Here is a 15,951-nt window from a genome sequence, read left to right as displayed (position 1 = left end):
GAAATAGTTCTCCTCTAAATGAATAAAATCATGTTGATGTAATCTATTGGAGATTACACTGATTAATAAATAACTGAAACTTGAAAAAATAATACACTGGCAGCCATTCTACAGTGCTCTCATCCACCAAATAAACTTTAGATCTAAGATGCTGGAAGATGCCACTTGGTTCCAATTCTCCAAATTCTGGGATTAAGCCAGGGAAATAAGTAAAAATGTTTAGAAACATAGTGTTTCTATACAGGACAGTAGGATTTAGGAAGCCCCAGGGTCATCTGTAAACTTTTCCCTCCTTCCAAAGATTAATGCTGTAAAACATTTGTATTATATAATACTTCAATCCAGTACTGTACCAACTTGTTTCCATTCTGGGGAACAGATGTTCCCTGTTTGTCATTGTTTTCTAGTGTTTCACTGGTTTTTGATGCCCTCATTTTATTTTTCCAGGATTATTTGTTTTCTTATTCTTTTTTAGAGCAGTTCTTAGTCAAAACTTCTTGAAAATTCAGATAAATATATGTCTGCTGAGTTTCCTTTGCCTTAAGTTTTAAAAACTCTTTTAGAGAACCCTTCTGGCAGGTTAGAGTGGCTGATTTGATTGATAGGCTTGCTCCTGACTAGTTTCCTGTTGGTTACCCGAGCCGTCTATGGGTTCTCCAACAATCCATGTTCATAGAGATGAGCTGCAGGACCTAAAGTTTCACAGAGGTGACATGTGACATTTTGCCTCAGAAATAGTTGCAGTTGTTAAAGGCAATATTGTATTTCCTTTTGTGTTTTGGCCCCATTTGCCCTTCTTACAGAATTTTAGTTGTCTCAACGCCATACAGCTGACGGGCTTTGAAATTGCTCTGCAGTTTTCATCTTTTGATACTTCTAGCTCATTGCGTTTTAAAAACATAGTCTCCCTTGGGGGAAAAAGCCATAAAATGCTCCTAGTATCTTCTGCAAATAAAGGACCCACACCAAAAAATTCAGGTGGCTCTTTAAAGTCTCATTTTCCTCACTGAGCGGGTTCTGATGATGATCTTTGCAAAACCACTGCGGAGACTTCCGGTGGCTTAGCAGCACATTTGAACAAGATCATCTCAGCAAAGCAAAGGACAGGGCTGCTCTGTACAGAATGCAATAGCAAATAAAAGAGGCTGAACTTCACAGGTCTTCTATTTGGCAATACTACAGAGTGCCTCCCTTCCCTCTTCTGAGAGAGACAGCGGACAATTTCAGCACAGAAGGCCGTGCACGTCTGCTTGGAAATCTAGGTCATGACCTTGACTTTGGGAAAGCCAGGGTGGCCTACCTGAAACTGTCCAATCCCCCAGCATCGTGGACACGTCTCCATGTCCCTCAAGATGTCTGTTCTGGTCTGAGTCGTCCATAGTAGTGTCCAGGGAAAGCAGGGGTAGCTCAAAAATTTCTGTCAAGAATTTTAGTGCTGCAAGCCTGGTTGGGACAGGGCGGTGGAGGGTTGGAAATACTCTGTTTTGACTTTGAATTTGATTTTATAATGTATTACATAGATTGACAGATGCGAAATGGAATTGTTAACATGCATGTGGAGGGGCGGGAAGAGCTTCTGGAAAGCCCCAGCCCTGAGTGCCTACTCCTGAGTGGGAAAAACCTCTGCACGGGTTGGGAGCGCTCCCTAATTCGTCCAGAAGTAAAATCGCATGGCCTGTGTTCCAAAAATGCCGCCACTCAGGACGTCAAGTCTGCACGTTTGCAGCCTTGAGAGCCGAGCCCCAGGCAGAGGCACCGCGCAGGCCTCGATGTGCAGGACTCGGCCCTGTGCAGGGCTGGCCAGGGTGAGCAGGGTTGGAGCTGCCGGGGCGGGGCGAGGCGGGGCCAGCTGGGAGGGGCTGCAGCGGTGGGCGGGGTTAGAGGGCGGGATTGAAGCCGGCAGGGCGGGGAGAGGCGGGCCTGGAGGGGCGGGGCCTCAGAGGTGGGCGGGGTTAGAGAGCTGGATTGAAGCCGGCGGGACGGGGAGAGGCGGGGCTTGATGGGAAGGGACGAAGAGGTGGGCGGGGTTCAAGCCCGTGGGGCAGGGCGGGGCAGGCCGGCAGGGCGTGGACGGTGAGGGGCGGGGACGGAGGGCGGGGAGGGGCGGGGACGGAGGGTGGGGAGGGGCGGGGACGGAGGGCGGGGAGGGGCGGGGACGGCCGGCAGGGCGTGGACGGTGAGGGGCGGAGACGGAGGGCGGTGAGGGGCGGGGACGGCGGGTGGGGAGGGGCGGGGCGCAGCGCCCGGGCTCCGACTCCAAGCAGTACGGCGGGAGGCACTAGAGGGAGCTGCGGCCGCGCCGGCCGCGCCCGCCCCGCCGCGCCGGCCCGGCCCCGAGCACCGCCTCCCCAGCCAGCGCCGCCGCGATGGCGGAGGACAGCGAGTCTGCGGCCAGCCAGCAGAGCCTGGAACTGGACGACCAGGACACGTGCGGGATAGACGGGGACAATGAGGAGGAGACGGAGCACGCCAAAGGGTAGGGGCGGCGCGCGGGCGCACCGGGCGCGACAGGGCGGGGACCGCGCGCGCCAGGGTCTCCCGCTCGGGGGTGGCTCCCAGGACTGGGGGTTCTTCGGCCGCTCCGCCCCGCGATGGCTTCTCCGTGGCGCGGAGCCCATGGTGAGGTCCGGGGCGCGCGGCTCGCGGGAGAAGGACAGTGCGCTGGGAGGCGAGGCCCGGGGTGGGCGGGGAGGCTGGGGCCCGGGCGGGGAGACGCTACTGTCACCTGCCGCGTGCCCCCGGCCAGCCTCGCCCATCCCCGCCAGCGGCCTGGCCCAGGAGGCGCATGTTGCCCTCGCCCGCGGGTGGCTCCGGTGGGCGCCGAGGAGAGGCGCTACGCCCTTCCCTTTGTGGCGGCCCCAGCCTGGGGTAGGAGGTCGTCCTCCTCTGCCTCCTGCCATCCTTGTTAAGTCCCTTCAGACCCCCTCTCCGCAGCCGCCACCCGAAAAGAATGGGCAAAGACGTGGGTGGAGCGGCGTGGAGGTGTCCCCGGTGGTGTCGGGGCTGCAGGCGGCGAACTGCGCAAAGTTCTGGCGCCGAGGGGGTCCCGGGCCCGGCCCCTGCTGGGGATACTGGGCTTTGCACCGCCTCGCGTGTCCCTAGAGCTCTTCAGAGCAGGGCCGATCCCCTGAACCGGGCTCCCGCTGACCTGGCCGTATCCCGTTTGCAAAGCTGGTATTTGATCTCCAAAACTCGATGCACCACGCATTTTCACACTTGATCGGGTTTCTTAATCCTTTACCTTTGCCCCCAAACCCTGCAGACTTGATTTGCTCTTCTGTTGGAGAAAAGAATTGCTTCAGGTGAAGGCCGGGGTGGATGCTCTCTTTTTAGAGGCAGTGGGTCATTTTAAATAAAAAGTGGTGTCCTTTTGAAGTGCTCTTTGCATTACCCTTTTACCCTATTGGATTCAAACTATGCGCTAGCACAGAGCGGTTTTTGCTACACCCTTAGAAGTGAGATTTTTCGAACCATGGTGATTGATGGAGAAGTGGGTCAGCTTAAAAAACATGATAGGGAGGCCTGAGTCACAGATGGTTTACTCAGTTCATAGAGAGATTCTTGAAATGATTGATCATTGAAAGTGTAAATCATTTGCATTCTACTTGTCTATTTTAAGATTTGCTATAGAAAGGGACTTTTGACTGACCTCTAATTCATTATAAAATATTAACAAGAAATCAAGAAAAAGAAAAGCTGACTATGTGCCTCTCCCATTTGCAAGTTGTTTTTATCTTTGCCGTGAATACTTCAGTGGCGGCTGCAAGTATCGAATGTTCGAGTCTAGAATATTTTTTTTTAAAGAGAGGAAAGGAAATTGCATAGGAATCTGAACCTGAGCTCTGTTTATGCAGGGATAGAAACGTGCTTGTGATAGATAGCTAAATACAAGTATGTTTTTGAAACGGTAGTTCTAGTGCCAGAAATGGGCCCAGGTGCAGATGCAAGCTGATGGATTAGCTTCAGTACCTGTGTTATCTTTCTGGAGAGACCCTGGACTTTTATTTTCTCTGCTGTAATTTCTGTTTATTGTTCCTCTTTTGACTGATATTCTAGGTTGGGGGCTTGATTAGGACTTCTTTGCTTACACTGTTGAGAATGTCTCTGGTACAAAGAATTCCTCATCTGTGTGCGCATTGATCTGAGCCTGTCCCCCGACACCTTTCAAGAAGCTAAAGTTCCCAGAGTAGCACCCAGAGGCATCTGTGCTGCCTACGGAAGTTTTCAGTTTTGTATATCAGCACATTTTATATATTAGAAAGGTTAATCAAAATTTAGAGATGCCCCATGGACTGAGATGTTTTAACCAAGAGCAGATACCATGATAATAGCTTCTAGTGGGAAAAGATTAACATAATGGATGTATTGTACTCTATTTAAATGTAAAGAGTTTAGGAAAACTCCAAATGACTGCTCTCCTTGGATTGCCTGTTTGGATTTGAATTTAGACAATGTGTGCCAAATTTGGGGGAGTAAATGTGTTTTATTTGGCTCATGTACTGATGATATCGCAGTAGAAACCTAGGTTTTAAGTAGCTCAAGTTTGTAAATGTTAAAATTTGAAAGACTCTTTTTCTATACTCGGCCTCTTCATTCCCATCAGTATAAATAAATAACAAATAATGAGCCTTTGGATGAATCAGTAAGAACATGTTTCACCTCTTAAAGGCAGTTTGTCAATTTGAGGCCACCAGGCAGTGGCCAGTGCAGAGAGGTAATTTACTGAATAGTACTTTTGTGGCCTGAAAGAATTCATTTACCCCACCACTCCGTGTAATGTATTTACTAGTCGTTTTAGACATATTAAGTTGAAACTAGAGCCTCAAATAAAAGGAAAATACCCAATTAGAGTTTTGTTTTGCACCAGAATGTAAGTATGTAAATATGTAAAACTGGGTATGCTTTTCTTTTGTTTTCATGGAATTTTCTTCATGGACTAAAAAGGGTATTTCATTTTATAGATAATGCTAAGAGTCCATGAATGAAATATCAGATGTTTTATGTTTAATTAAAAGCAATGGCGTAAGTATTATAAAATACTTGAGTCTCACTGTCTTTATATCTTGTTTTTCATGGAAAATGTACCCTTTTTTTTTTGAGACGGAGTCTTGCTCTGTCATCCAGGCTGGAGTGCAGTGGTGCAATCTCGGCTCACTGCAACCTTCGCCTCCTGGATTCAAGCAATTCTCCTATCTCAGCCTTCTCAGTAGCTGGGATTACAGGCGCATGCCACCACACCCAGCTAATTTTTGTATTTTTAGTAGAGATGGGGTTTCACCATGTTAGCCAGGATGGTCTCATCTCCTGACCTTGTGATCCGCCCACCTCGGCCTCCCAAAGTGCTGGCATTACAGGCGTGAGCCACCGTGCCTGGCCTAAGACATTTTTAAGAGTTCTTTTTCTTAGAAAGATTGAAGATCTGGTATTGGACAAAGATGAAAACTTTGGAATTCTTTTAACAAAGAACATAATCTGTCTTCTACCATCCCCAATTTAGGGGGGAAGAAAAAGGAAGTTCTTCTTTGGGCACTATGTTGTTGTATCTGACTTTATCTGTCTATTGTTGAAATTGAGTTGGGAACTTCCCCTTTGTCAGCTGTGTGGTATCAGTGGGAAAATGCAGAAACATATTATGACTTGCAATAGGTTTTTCTTATGGAAAATTTAGGGATAACTCAAAGCTGCCCTTTCTGAAATTTGATCTGTTATCAACTGTATAAATCTAAATGGAAAAATAGATTAACGACAGTCTTTGCCTGAGGGACCTCCTCAAATCAAGAACTGATTTGAATTGATCAAGTATCTGCTAAGACTTGCATCTGAATGGGTGATGTCACCCTTTGGCCCAGAACAAACTTTTTCCAGGGTTGTCTAAATATAGGACACATACTTTGCCATCTTTGTTTATTAGTGCAAATGTACGTTATACATCTATACTAGTTAAAATCACTTTATTTTAACAGAACCAAGTTCTACTCCAAGTTCAGGAAATTGATTGTTGTTTCCTTTGAAAACATGTTAATGACTTTTTAAAAATATGCTTATTCAAATATCAAACAATAGGGCCAGGTGTGGTGGCTCATGCCTGTCATCCCAGTGCTTTGGGAAGCCAAGGTGGAGGATCGCTTGAGGCCAAGAATTCAAGATCAACCTGGGCAACACAGCAAGACCCTATCTCGACGAAATAAAAAATGAGCTAGACATGGTGGTGCATGCGTACAGTTCCAGCTACTTGGGAGGCTGAGATGGGAGAATTGCTTCAGCCCAGAGAGCTGTGATTGCACTACTGTACTCCAGCCTGGGCAACAGAATGAGACTCTGTCTAAAAATATACATATATATATATGTATCTCTTATATGTATATATTTATATATATCACATATATAAATATCAAAAAATATCAAATATATAGATATATAAATATCAAATATATAGAGATATATAAATATCAAATACAGATATATAATATCAAATACATAGAGATATATAAATCAAATATATATATAAATCAAATATATATATATCAAACAATAAGTTATATAAGGTAGAGTGAAAGCCCCTGGTCACCTTATTTCCCAGAGATGTCACCACTGATAGTTTAATGAACTCACTTTTTAATATGTGTGTGTGTTTAACATCGCTGGGATATTACTGTACCTGGGTGCATTTGTTACCATGTATCTTTCACTGACTCTTGCTGTTGTGTGCTGGAACTTTCTGGGGTGATAGTAATCCAGTTGGGCAGTCATCAACACATGGAGCACTTGCATGTGACAAGTGTGACTGAGCTGAATGTTTTTATTTTATTTGAATTAATTTAAATTTAAATAGCCCCATGTGACTAGTGGCTATCATACTGGACAGCTCAGATCATATTGAGTCTTTGAATTTTGTTTATAAGCTTTCTGGGTACTCAAAAATTTCTGTATTTTATTTCCTGTCTTTGGTAGAATATGTTTAGTTTTCGTTCTTTTTTTCTTCTGTGGATTATCTGTACACATTTTTTTTTTTTTTTTTTTTTGAGGCAAGGTCTCACTCTGTCATCTGGGCTGGAGTGCAGTGGCACAATCTCAGCTCACTACAGCCTTGACCTCCTGGACTCAAGTGATCCTCCCACCTCAGCCTCTCAAGTAGCTAGGACTACAGGCACATGCCACTACACCTGGCTAATTTTTGTATTTTTGTAGAGACAGAGTCTCACTATGTTGTCTAGGCTGGTCTCGAACTCCTGAACTCAAGCAGTTCACCCACCTCAGTCTCCCAAAGTGCTGGGACTATAGGCGTGAGCCACCGTGCCTGGCGATCTGTACATTTTGAACAAGTATGTTTTCATCTATATTTCTTTATCCATATCAAAAAATTAACCACTATTTAAAATATTCTACCATCTCAGAAGAAAAATTGTGTAGGATATTTTGACTTCTTTTCATTTCCTAGGTTTAATTGAAATAACCTGGAATTGTAATTCTTTTATTTTTGCCCTTGTGTCACTAGAGACTTTTTTCTTAACTATTACATGTTTCACATCCCTGTTAGCAAAAACATTTTAGACTTTCCTGACAGCTTTATTGTTTTCATGGGTTTCCATTGTTCCTTATAAAACACATCCTCCCGGCCAGGCGTGGTGGCTCACGCCTGTAATCCCAGCACTTTGGGAGGCCGAAGTGGGCTGATCCCCTGAGGTCAGGAGTTCAAGACCAGCCTGGACAACATGGTGAAACCCCATCTCTACTAAAAATACAAAAAAAAATTAGCCAGGTGTGGTGGCGGGTGTATGTAATCTCAGCTACTCGGGAGGCTGAGGCAGGCAGGAGAATCGCTTGAACCCGGGAGGTGGAGGTTGCAGTGAGTCGAGATCGCACCATTGCACTCCAGCCTGGGCGACAGAGCAAGACTCTGTCTCAAAAAAATAAAAGTAAAAAAGAAAACACATCCTGTCTTTTTCTTCTTTAACAGCATTCTCACATGTTTTTTTTTCTTAGAGTGCGTGGATGATATATTTTGAGTTCTTGCGTGTCTGAAAATGCCATTCTTTTCCCCTCCCACATAATGCATAGCCTGGGTGTGCATGTGACTCTATGATAACAATCGTTTTCCTTGAAACTCCATAAATGTTGTTTTAATATCTTCCAGCATTTACTGGTACGGATGTTGTTTTCTTTGTTTTGTTTTTGATTTTTGAGGCAGAGTCTTGCTCTGTCACCCAGGCCAGGCTGGTCTCGAACTCCTGACCTTGACCTCAGGTGATCCACCTGACTCGGTTCCCCAAAGTGCTGGGACTACAGGTGTGAGCCACTGCGCCTGGCCAGATGCTGTTTTCTCTGCTTCTCTTTCTTTTGTAGGTAACCTTATTTTTTTTGTCTGTTTTAACTTGTTTTCAGTCTAGAAGCTTCTGGCATTTTTTCCCTGTTGTTCTATTACCAAAGGGCTTCCATGTCCTTTGACATGCTGGGGTCACCTTTCCTTTTTTTTTTTATTTTTTTTATTTTTTTTATTTTTTGAGACAGAGTCTCACTCTGTTGCCCAGGCTGGAGTGCAGTGTCGTGATCTTTGCTCACTGCAACCTCCACCTCCTAGGTTCAAGCGATTCTCCTGCCTCAGCCTCCCTAGTAGCCAGCATTATAGGTGCGCACTACCACGCCCAGCTAATTTTTGTATTTTTAGTAGAGACGGGGTTTCACCACGTTGGCCAGGCTGGTCTCGAACTCCTGACCTCAAGTGATCTCCCCACCTCAGCCTCCGAAAGTGCTGGGATTACAGGCATGAGCCACCGCACCTGGTACCTTTCCTTTACTATCTAAACAAAATGGCCTGAGCTGATATATGTTCATGGGGGTTTCTCGGGGTCTTAAGTTTTCATGGTCCTCAGGCACACCCACACTGCAGCCAACTTGCCCCATCATTGGGCTCCTTGTGCCTGTGTGTCCTTAGAGTGCTCTTTTTCTTCAACATTTGGCCTTGGGTGGAACACGGTTATCTTCAGTTCTCTGTCTCTCACCACCCTCCTCCCAGGAATCACTAAAATCCAGCTATTGTGCACAGCATTTGCTGAAGCATTTGTGGCTAATGAGTAGGGAGGGAGGTCTGATTACAGAGTAGCGCAGAAAACAACTTTGAATTCAGTGTCAGACATCATTGTTCACCAAGAGGAATTTGTTACTGCCCACGCCTTTCTGTGGGTCATGGCTTCCTGTGCTTCTGAGAGTGTCTCCTGATCTTTCTTCTCCTCTTCTCTAAATTCAAGGTCAGCCCAAATGTCCTTTCTTTCATGAAGCCTTCCGCAGCCACTGTGACCAAAGGCGCTGACCCCTGCCGGAGGCCCTGTAGCTCTTAGTGAGTGTATCTTTCCCATGACATCTTTCCCAGTTGCTCTCACCTTATCTCCCCAGCCCTCTGCTCGGGCAGACCCTCATTCTCCTGCCCCAAGCTGTGGCTCCTAGAGGTGAGTTCCTTGTCCACAATCACAAATGGGAGACGTGGGTCTTTGCATCTGTTGCTTAATGTGTGTGTAGCATCTACCAACCAGCTCAAGTAAAAGGTTTTATTTTGCTGGGCGCAGTGGCTCACGCCTGTAATCCCAGCACTTTGGGAGGCCGAGGCGGGTGGATCACCTGAGGTCAGTATTTCGAGAGCAGCCTGGGCTACATCGTGAAACCCCGTCTCTACTGAAAATACAAAAATTAGTCTGGCATGATGGCGGTCACCTGTAATCCCAGCTACTCGGGAGGCTGAGGCAGAATTGCTTGAACCCGGGAGACGAAGATCACTTTATAAGCACACACTGCAGTGAGCCGAGATTGCGCCACTGTACTCCAGTGAGCCTGGGTGACAGTGAGACTCTGTCTCAATAAATAAATAAATAAATATTTTAAAAAGGTTTTATTTAAATATACAATAGGTTATCTGAAAATAATGTATGGCTGGACTTTATTAGAATTAAATATTAGAAAGTCAAGTACCCAAGGTCCATCTGTCTTTCTAACCTCTCTCCCTTTCTGTCTCCCTCTCTGTCAACTAGACTGCCCCAAGCATCTGTTCCTTAGTTCAGATTCTCCAGAAAGGTTCTCACTGGTTTCTGGCCAAGAAAGGGATTATCCAGGCATGATCCAGTCCACTGTGATGGGGAAGGGAAAGAGAGGGGTGGGAGAGAATTGCGTGGTACAACATGGCCACTGAGGGCCACACCTTTGGTGAGACCTGTGGGCAAAGGGAATTTTCAGGGAAGGACATAGTGAACAATGCTGGCACCTTGCTGGGACTGAATTGTATCTCCCTCCCAATTCATATGTTAAAGCCGAAATCTCCAAGGTGATGCTGTCTGGAGGTGGCACCTTTGGGGGGTAAGTAGCTCACAAGGGTGGAGCCCCCATGAATAGGATCAGTGTATGCTTATAAAGAGATAGAGTCCAGTGCTTTGTTCCTCTGCCGAGAATGAGGCCCTCACCAAAGACCTGACCCTGCTGGCACCCTGATCTTGGTGGACTTCCAGCCTCCAGAACTGTAAGAAATAAATGTCTGTTCTTTAAGTAATCAGTCTATCATATTCTGTAATAGCAGGCTGAACTAAGACACACCTCAAAACATGTCTGCAGAACACAGCGTGTGTCTGCCTGTCTACTCACAGGTAGATTGTGTGCATGGAGACAGCACTTTCAGTCTCCGATCCTTAGGATACCTGGTACCTTGCATGTGTTTGTAACTTACTAAAGATTTGTGGAATGGATTCCAATCGCTCTTAATTCCCATTGACAAATTTATTTCAAATGGTCTTTATTTTATATGCATTAAGAATATGTGAAGGCTTTTGTTTTTCTACTTCTCATTGAGAGGACTTTGGCTGTAGAGTTTTTAGTTTTGGTCTGCTATATAGGGCCCAACATTTTAAAATGATAACTAATTTTTTGAACTCTTGGCATATGCTTATGTATTTTTCTTTTTTTTTTTTTTTTTTTTATGAGACAGAGTATCGCCCTGTTACCCAGGCTGGAGTGCAGTGGCGTGATCTTGGCTCACTGCAACCTCCACCTCCTGGGTTCAGGAGATTCTCCTGCCTCAGACTCCCAAGTAGCTGGGATTACAGGCGCCTGCCACCATGCCCGGCTAATTTTTGTATTTTTAGTAGAAATGGGTTTTTGCCGTGTTGGCCAGGATGGTCTTGAACTCCTGACCTCAAGTGATCCGCCCTCCTTTGGCCTCCCAAAGTGCTGGGTCTACAAGCGTGAGCCGCCGCGCCCGGCCTTATATATTTTCCCTGGTTGACTCATTACAATAACAAATGAAGAGATTGAGGCTTATCAGTTTTAATAACTTATCCAGGCCATAACTCAAATTCAAACTTAGCTTTTAAGTCTATCTGACTGTAAATCTGTTGCTTTTCACTAAACTACAGTCTCTTGGACTCTCAATAAGAGTAATTTGATAATGTCTCAAGGTCTTTTTCTTTATGATTCATAGATTGATTACCAACCTGAACACCTTTGGAGCCAAAATTCACCAGTGTAATGGGTCAATGAATTAATTTTTTAAAAATCATACATTTCTTTGCTTAAAGAATATTGCAAATCAATAATTAGGAACTCTATTCTCTCTAGTCCCTTAAAGGACTCCTTTAATTTTATAGCATCAGTGTACTTAGTAACAAGTTTTTTTCTTTTTTGCTTCTTTCATGGCTTAATCATCTCTTTTCTGACTGCCTTACCTGTAGCCTCGTACATATCAGCACCCCTTTCTCTGGAGCCTCTGCCCCCTGCCCCCAGCGTCACCATCATTCAGAGTTCCAGGAGGCCAGGTTCCTGTGAGAAGTGACGTGGCCCACGGAGTCTGGTTTTGCATCTCCTGGGTGAAAGCGCTGCCAGGAGGTACCCACTTCAGCCCTCTTGTACCCCAGTGCTGCAGCCTATGCCCAATCTGCCCTGGATGGTGGCTGTTTGTGGGTGGTTTGAGTAAGTTAGAGGCCTGTCATGCTTTCCCAGCCTTAGGAGAAAACCTGGTTGGAGTCAAGGACTGAATTGGGATGTCACCTTTACAGTTTCTGTTTTGTTTAGTGCACTTCTGTTCCTGGCTTAAACTCACATGCCCCGGGGAAATAGGGACTTCTTTATTCCCGTGGCTGTATTCCCTCAGTGTTCCAGCTCATATAGTACCTTCCCAGAGAAGGTTGGGGATTCAGTTAATGTAAGAAATTCCCATCGTTTTTTCCTTTAGTGTTTCTTTTTTTTGGGAGGGCAGGGGGATAGTTGTTCTTCACTACTTTAGGGATATTTATTAACATTTTAAGAAAACTGAAGAAAGAACCAGTGAAAGCAGAGTGCTTATTTTGGTTTCCAAATGAAGTTTTTAAAAAGTTTGTTTGCGAAACCACTTTTTTTTTTTTTTTTGAGACAGAGTCTAGCTCTGTCGCTCAGGCTGGAGTGCAGTGGCGCAGTCTTCTTGGCTCACTGCAACCTCTGCCTCCTGGGTTCACACGATTCTCCTGCCTCAGCCTTCTGAGTAGCTGGGATTACAGGCGCGTACAACCATGCCCGGCTAATTTTTGTATTTTTAGTAGAGACGGGGTTTCACTGTGTTGGTCAGGCTGGTCTCGAACTCCTGAGCTTGTGATCCTCCCGCTTTGGCCTCCGAAAGTGCTGGGATTACAGGCGTGAGCCACCACGCCTGGCCTGAAACCACATTTTTAGTGTAGAACAATCGAATGAATCACTAAGCAAAAATGCCATGCCTTGGTATATTCATATATACATTTTCCTATTTATAAATATTTACAAAAATGCAAATGTAGTAGGCCCCCTGTATTAGTCCATTCTCATGCTGCTATAAGGATGTACGTTAGACTGGGTAACTTTTAAAGGAAAGAGGTTTAATTGACTCACAGTTCTGCATGGCTGGAGAGGCCTTAGGAAACTTACTCTCATGGCAGAAGGGGAAGTAAACACATCCTTCTTCACAGGGTGGCAGGAGAGAGAAGAATGAGAGTGAGGGAGGTGCAAACCCCTCTATAAAATCATCAGATTTCATGAGAACTCATTCCCTGTCATGAGTACAGCACGAGGGTAACCACCCCCATGATTTAGTTACTTCCCGCCGGGTCCCTCCCATAACACGTGGGGATTATGGGAACTACAGTTCAATATGAGATTTGGGTGGGGACACAGCCAAACCTCATCACCCCCCTTATCTGTGATTTTGCTTTCTGCAGTTTCAGTTACCCTTGGTCAACGTCAGTTTGAAAATATTCAATGGAAAATTCCAGAAGCAATTCCGAAGTTTTAAATTTCATGCCCTTCCGAGTAGCGTGATGAAATCTGGGACCATCCCACCCTGTCCCGCCCTGGATGTGACTCCTCCCTTTGCCAGCGTCCCCACCTGCAGGTCACTTAGTAGCCATCTCTGTGATCAGATTCGCTGTCTTGGAATCACAGTGCTTGTGGTCAAGTCACCCGTACTTCATGGCCCTAAAGCACAAGAGGCGGGGCACTGGCAATTCGGATACACCATAGAGAAGCCATAAAGTGCTTTCTTAAGTGAAAAGGTGAAAGTTCTCAATAAGAAAAGAAGGTCATATACTGTGGTTGTAAGAAGGAATCCTTCAGGCCAGATGCAGTCGCTCACGCCTATAATCCCACTGTTTTGGGAGGCCAAGGTGGGAGGATCACTTGAGCCCAGGAGTTCAAGATCAGCCTGGGTATATAGCAAGATCCTGCCTCTACAAAAAAAATAAAAATAAAAAAAAAATAAGCCAGGCACAGTGGCACACACCTGTATTCCTAGCTACTCAGGAGTCTGAGGCGGGAGGATCACTTGAGCCCAGAAGTTCAAGGCTGCAGTGAGCTATGATTGCATCACTGCACTTCAGCCTGGGTGACAGAGTGAGACCCAGTCTCTTAAAAAAACCAGCAAAAAGGCTTTGCAGACGCCACTGCCGCCAGGAGCCCTGTACTATCAGCCATGGTCAACCCCACCGTGTTCTTCAACATCACCGTCAATGGCGAGCCCTTGGGGAGAGTCTCCTTCGAGCTGTTTGCAGACAAGTTTCCAAAGACAGAAAACTTTCGTGCTCTGAGCACTGGAGAGAAAGGATTTGGTTATAAGGTTTCCTGCTTTCACAGGATTATTCTAGGGTTTACGTGTCAGGGTGGTGACTTCACACGCCATAATGGCACTGGTGGCAAGTCCATCTACAGGGATAAATCTGATGATGAGAACTTCATTCTAAAACATACAGGTCCTGACATCTTGTCCATGGCAAATGCTGGACCCAACACAAACGATTCCCAGTTTTTCATCTGCACTGCCAAGACCGAGTAGTTGGATGGCAAGCGTGTGGTCTCTGGCAGGGTGAAAGAAGGCATGAAGATTGTGGAGGCCCTGGAGCACTTTGGGTCCAGGAATGGCAAGACCAGCAAGAAGATCACCATTGCTGACTGTGGACAACGCTAATAAGTTTGAGTTGTGTTTTATCTTAACCACCAGACCATTCCTTCTGTAGCTCGGAGTAGCACCCCACCACCCCATTTGCTTGTAGTATCCTAGAATCTTTGTGCTGTCACTGCATTTCACTTTGGGTTCCATGTTTTCCTTGTTCCCTTCCGTGCCTAGCTGGATTGCAGAGTTAAGTTTATGACTATGAAATAAAAACTAAATAACAAAAAAAATTATAATCTACCCATAAAATTGTGAAAAAGGAAAAATACCTTTGTGCATAGGCTATTCAGTTTAGGAGTGGGTACTAGCCATGGTTTTAGGCATCTCCTGGGAGACTTGGAACGCCTTCTTGAGGATAAGGGGCACCTACTGTATACTGTTTGTATTCATCTGTTGTCATTTGAAAGGACCTGAATGTCTTTCCAGATCACCGCACAGCCTGCACCTGAGTCAGGTCAATTGGCTGGCCATCCGTCATGTGGTTCTACACAGGGTACCATTATTTATTTAGCCCCCTATCGCTGGACCCTCATGGCCAAGGCTGCCAGTGGGCCCCTTCTTCCACAATGACACTGTTCTGGGCACCTGGAGGGCCCCACTCATCCCTCCTGCTGGCTGGGATATGCGTATCCGTGGTAGGAAGTCATCCCAGAGCACCTGCACCAAGCCAGCATCCTGGGGGCAGGGGAGACAGGATAGAGGGAGCCAGCCCTGCTGTCATCTTAGGGCACAAATTCCCCACTGAGGGATGCAGAGACCTTTTCACGAAAGATAAACGTGCTTGTGTTGTGAGCGGCTGTTATTTTGGGCCTGGAGCCCACGCAGCTCAACCTGTATACTAACTAATAAAACATCTGTGTGTAGGCCAGGCACGGTGGCTCACGCCTGTAAGTAATCCCAGCACTTTGGGAGGCTGAGGCGGGTGGATCACGAGATCAGGAGATTGAGACCATCCTGGCTAACACAGTGGAACCCTGTCTCTACTAAAAATACAAAAAAAAATTAGCCGGGCGTGGTGGCGGGCGCCTGTAGTCCCAGCTACTCAGGAGGCTGAGGCAGGAGAATGGTGTGAACCCGGGAGGCGGAGCTTGCAGTGAGCCGAGATCGGCCACTGCACTCCAGCCTGGGTGACAGAACGAGACTCTGTCTCAAAAAATAAATAAATAAATAAAACATCTGTGTGTAGCTTTGGCCTTAGAGACATTTTCGTGTTTTCATTATGTTACTTTTTGAATAAGTAGTATGACCTGTTCAAAGGTCAGCTGTGTGGTACAAAATTCAAAAGGCATCAAGGGGAGGCAACGAAGTTAAGTCTCATTCTCTCTGCACTGAACTTCTCCCCGATAGGCAGCTGCTGTTGCGGGCTCTTGGTGTGTCCTTCCAGTGGCGGCAAGGCTGGGAGCATGTGCACACGTGTGCCTCCGCAGGCCTTCAACACAAATGGCAGCATGCCTCTTGATTTTTCACTAACAGCATATCTCGGGGGTCTTTATGTATCAAAATACATAGATCAACCTCCTTTTAGTTTT

At 46.0% G+C, this 15,951-nt stretch overlaps 1 protein-coding gene and 1 pseudogene across 8 annotated transcripts in view; both read left to right on the top strand.

Moving 5' to 3' along the window:
• The first annotated feature begins 2,252 nt into the window (after nucleotides 1–2,252).
• NMT2 (N-myristoyltransferase 2) overlaps nucleotides 2,253–15,951 on the top strand; it is a 63,881-nt gene continuing 50,182 nt past the window's right edge. For 6 of the 8 annotated variants that reach the window (XM_054521990.2, XM_054521991.2, XM_024253869.3 and 3 more), the window contains exon 1: nucleotides 2,253–2,476. In XM_054521990.2, the coding sequence (XP_054377965.1) occupies nucleotides 2,367–2,476 (110 nt within the window). In that variant the 5' untranslated portion in view covers nucleotides 2,253–2,366. The remainder of the gene's footprint in view (nucleotides 2,477–15,951) is intronic. The other 2 variants (XM_054521992.2, XR_010141482.1) reach the window with 2 other exon arrangements.
• Nucleotides 7,847–14,652, top strand: LOC134762031 (peptidyl-prolyl cis-trans isomerase A-like; annotated as a pseudogene).

The sequence above is a fragment of the Pongo abelii genome, chromosome 8 (genome assembly GCF_028885655.2).
Source record: "Pongo abelii isolate AG06213 chromosome 8, NHGRI_mPonAbe1-v2.0_pri, whole genome shotgun sequence".
In the NCBI taxonomy this organism is placed as follows: Eukaryota; Metazoa; Chordata; class Mammalia; order Primates; family Hominidae; genus Pongo; species Pongo abelii.
This window is presented reverse-complemented; position numbering and strand designations above follow the sequence as displayed.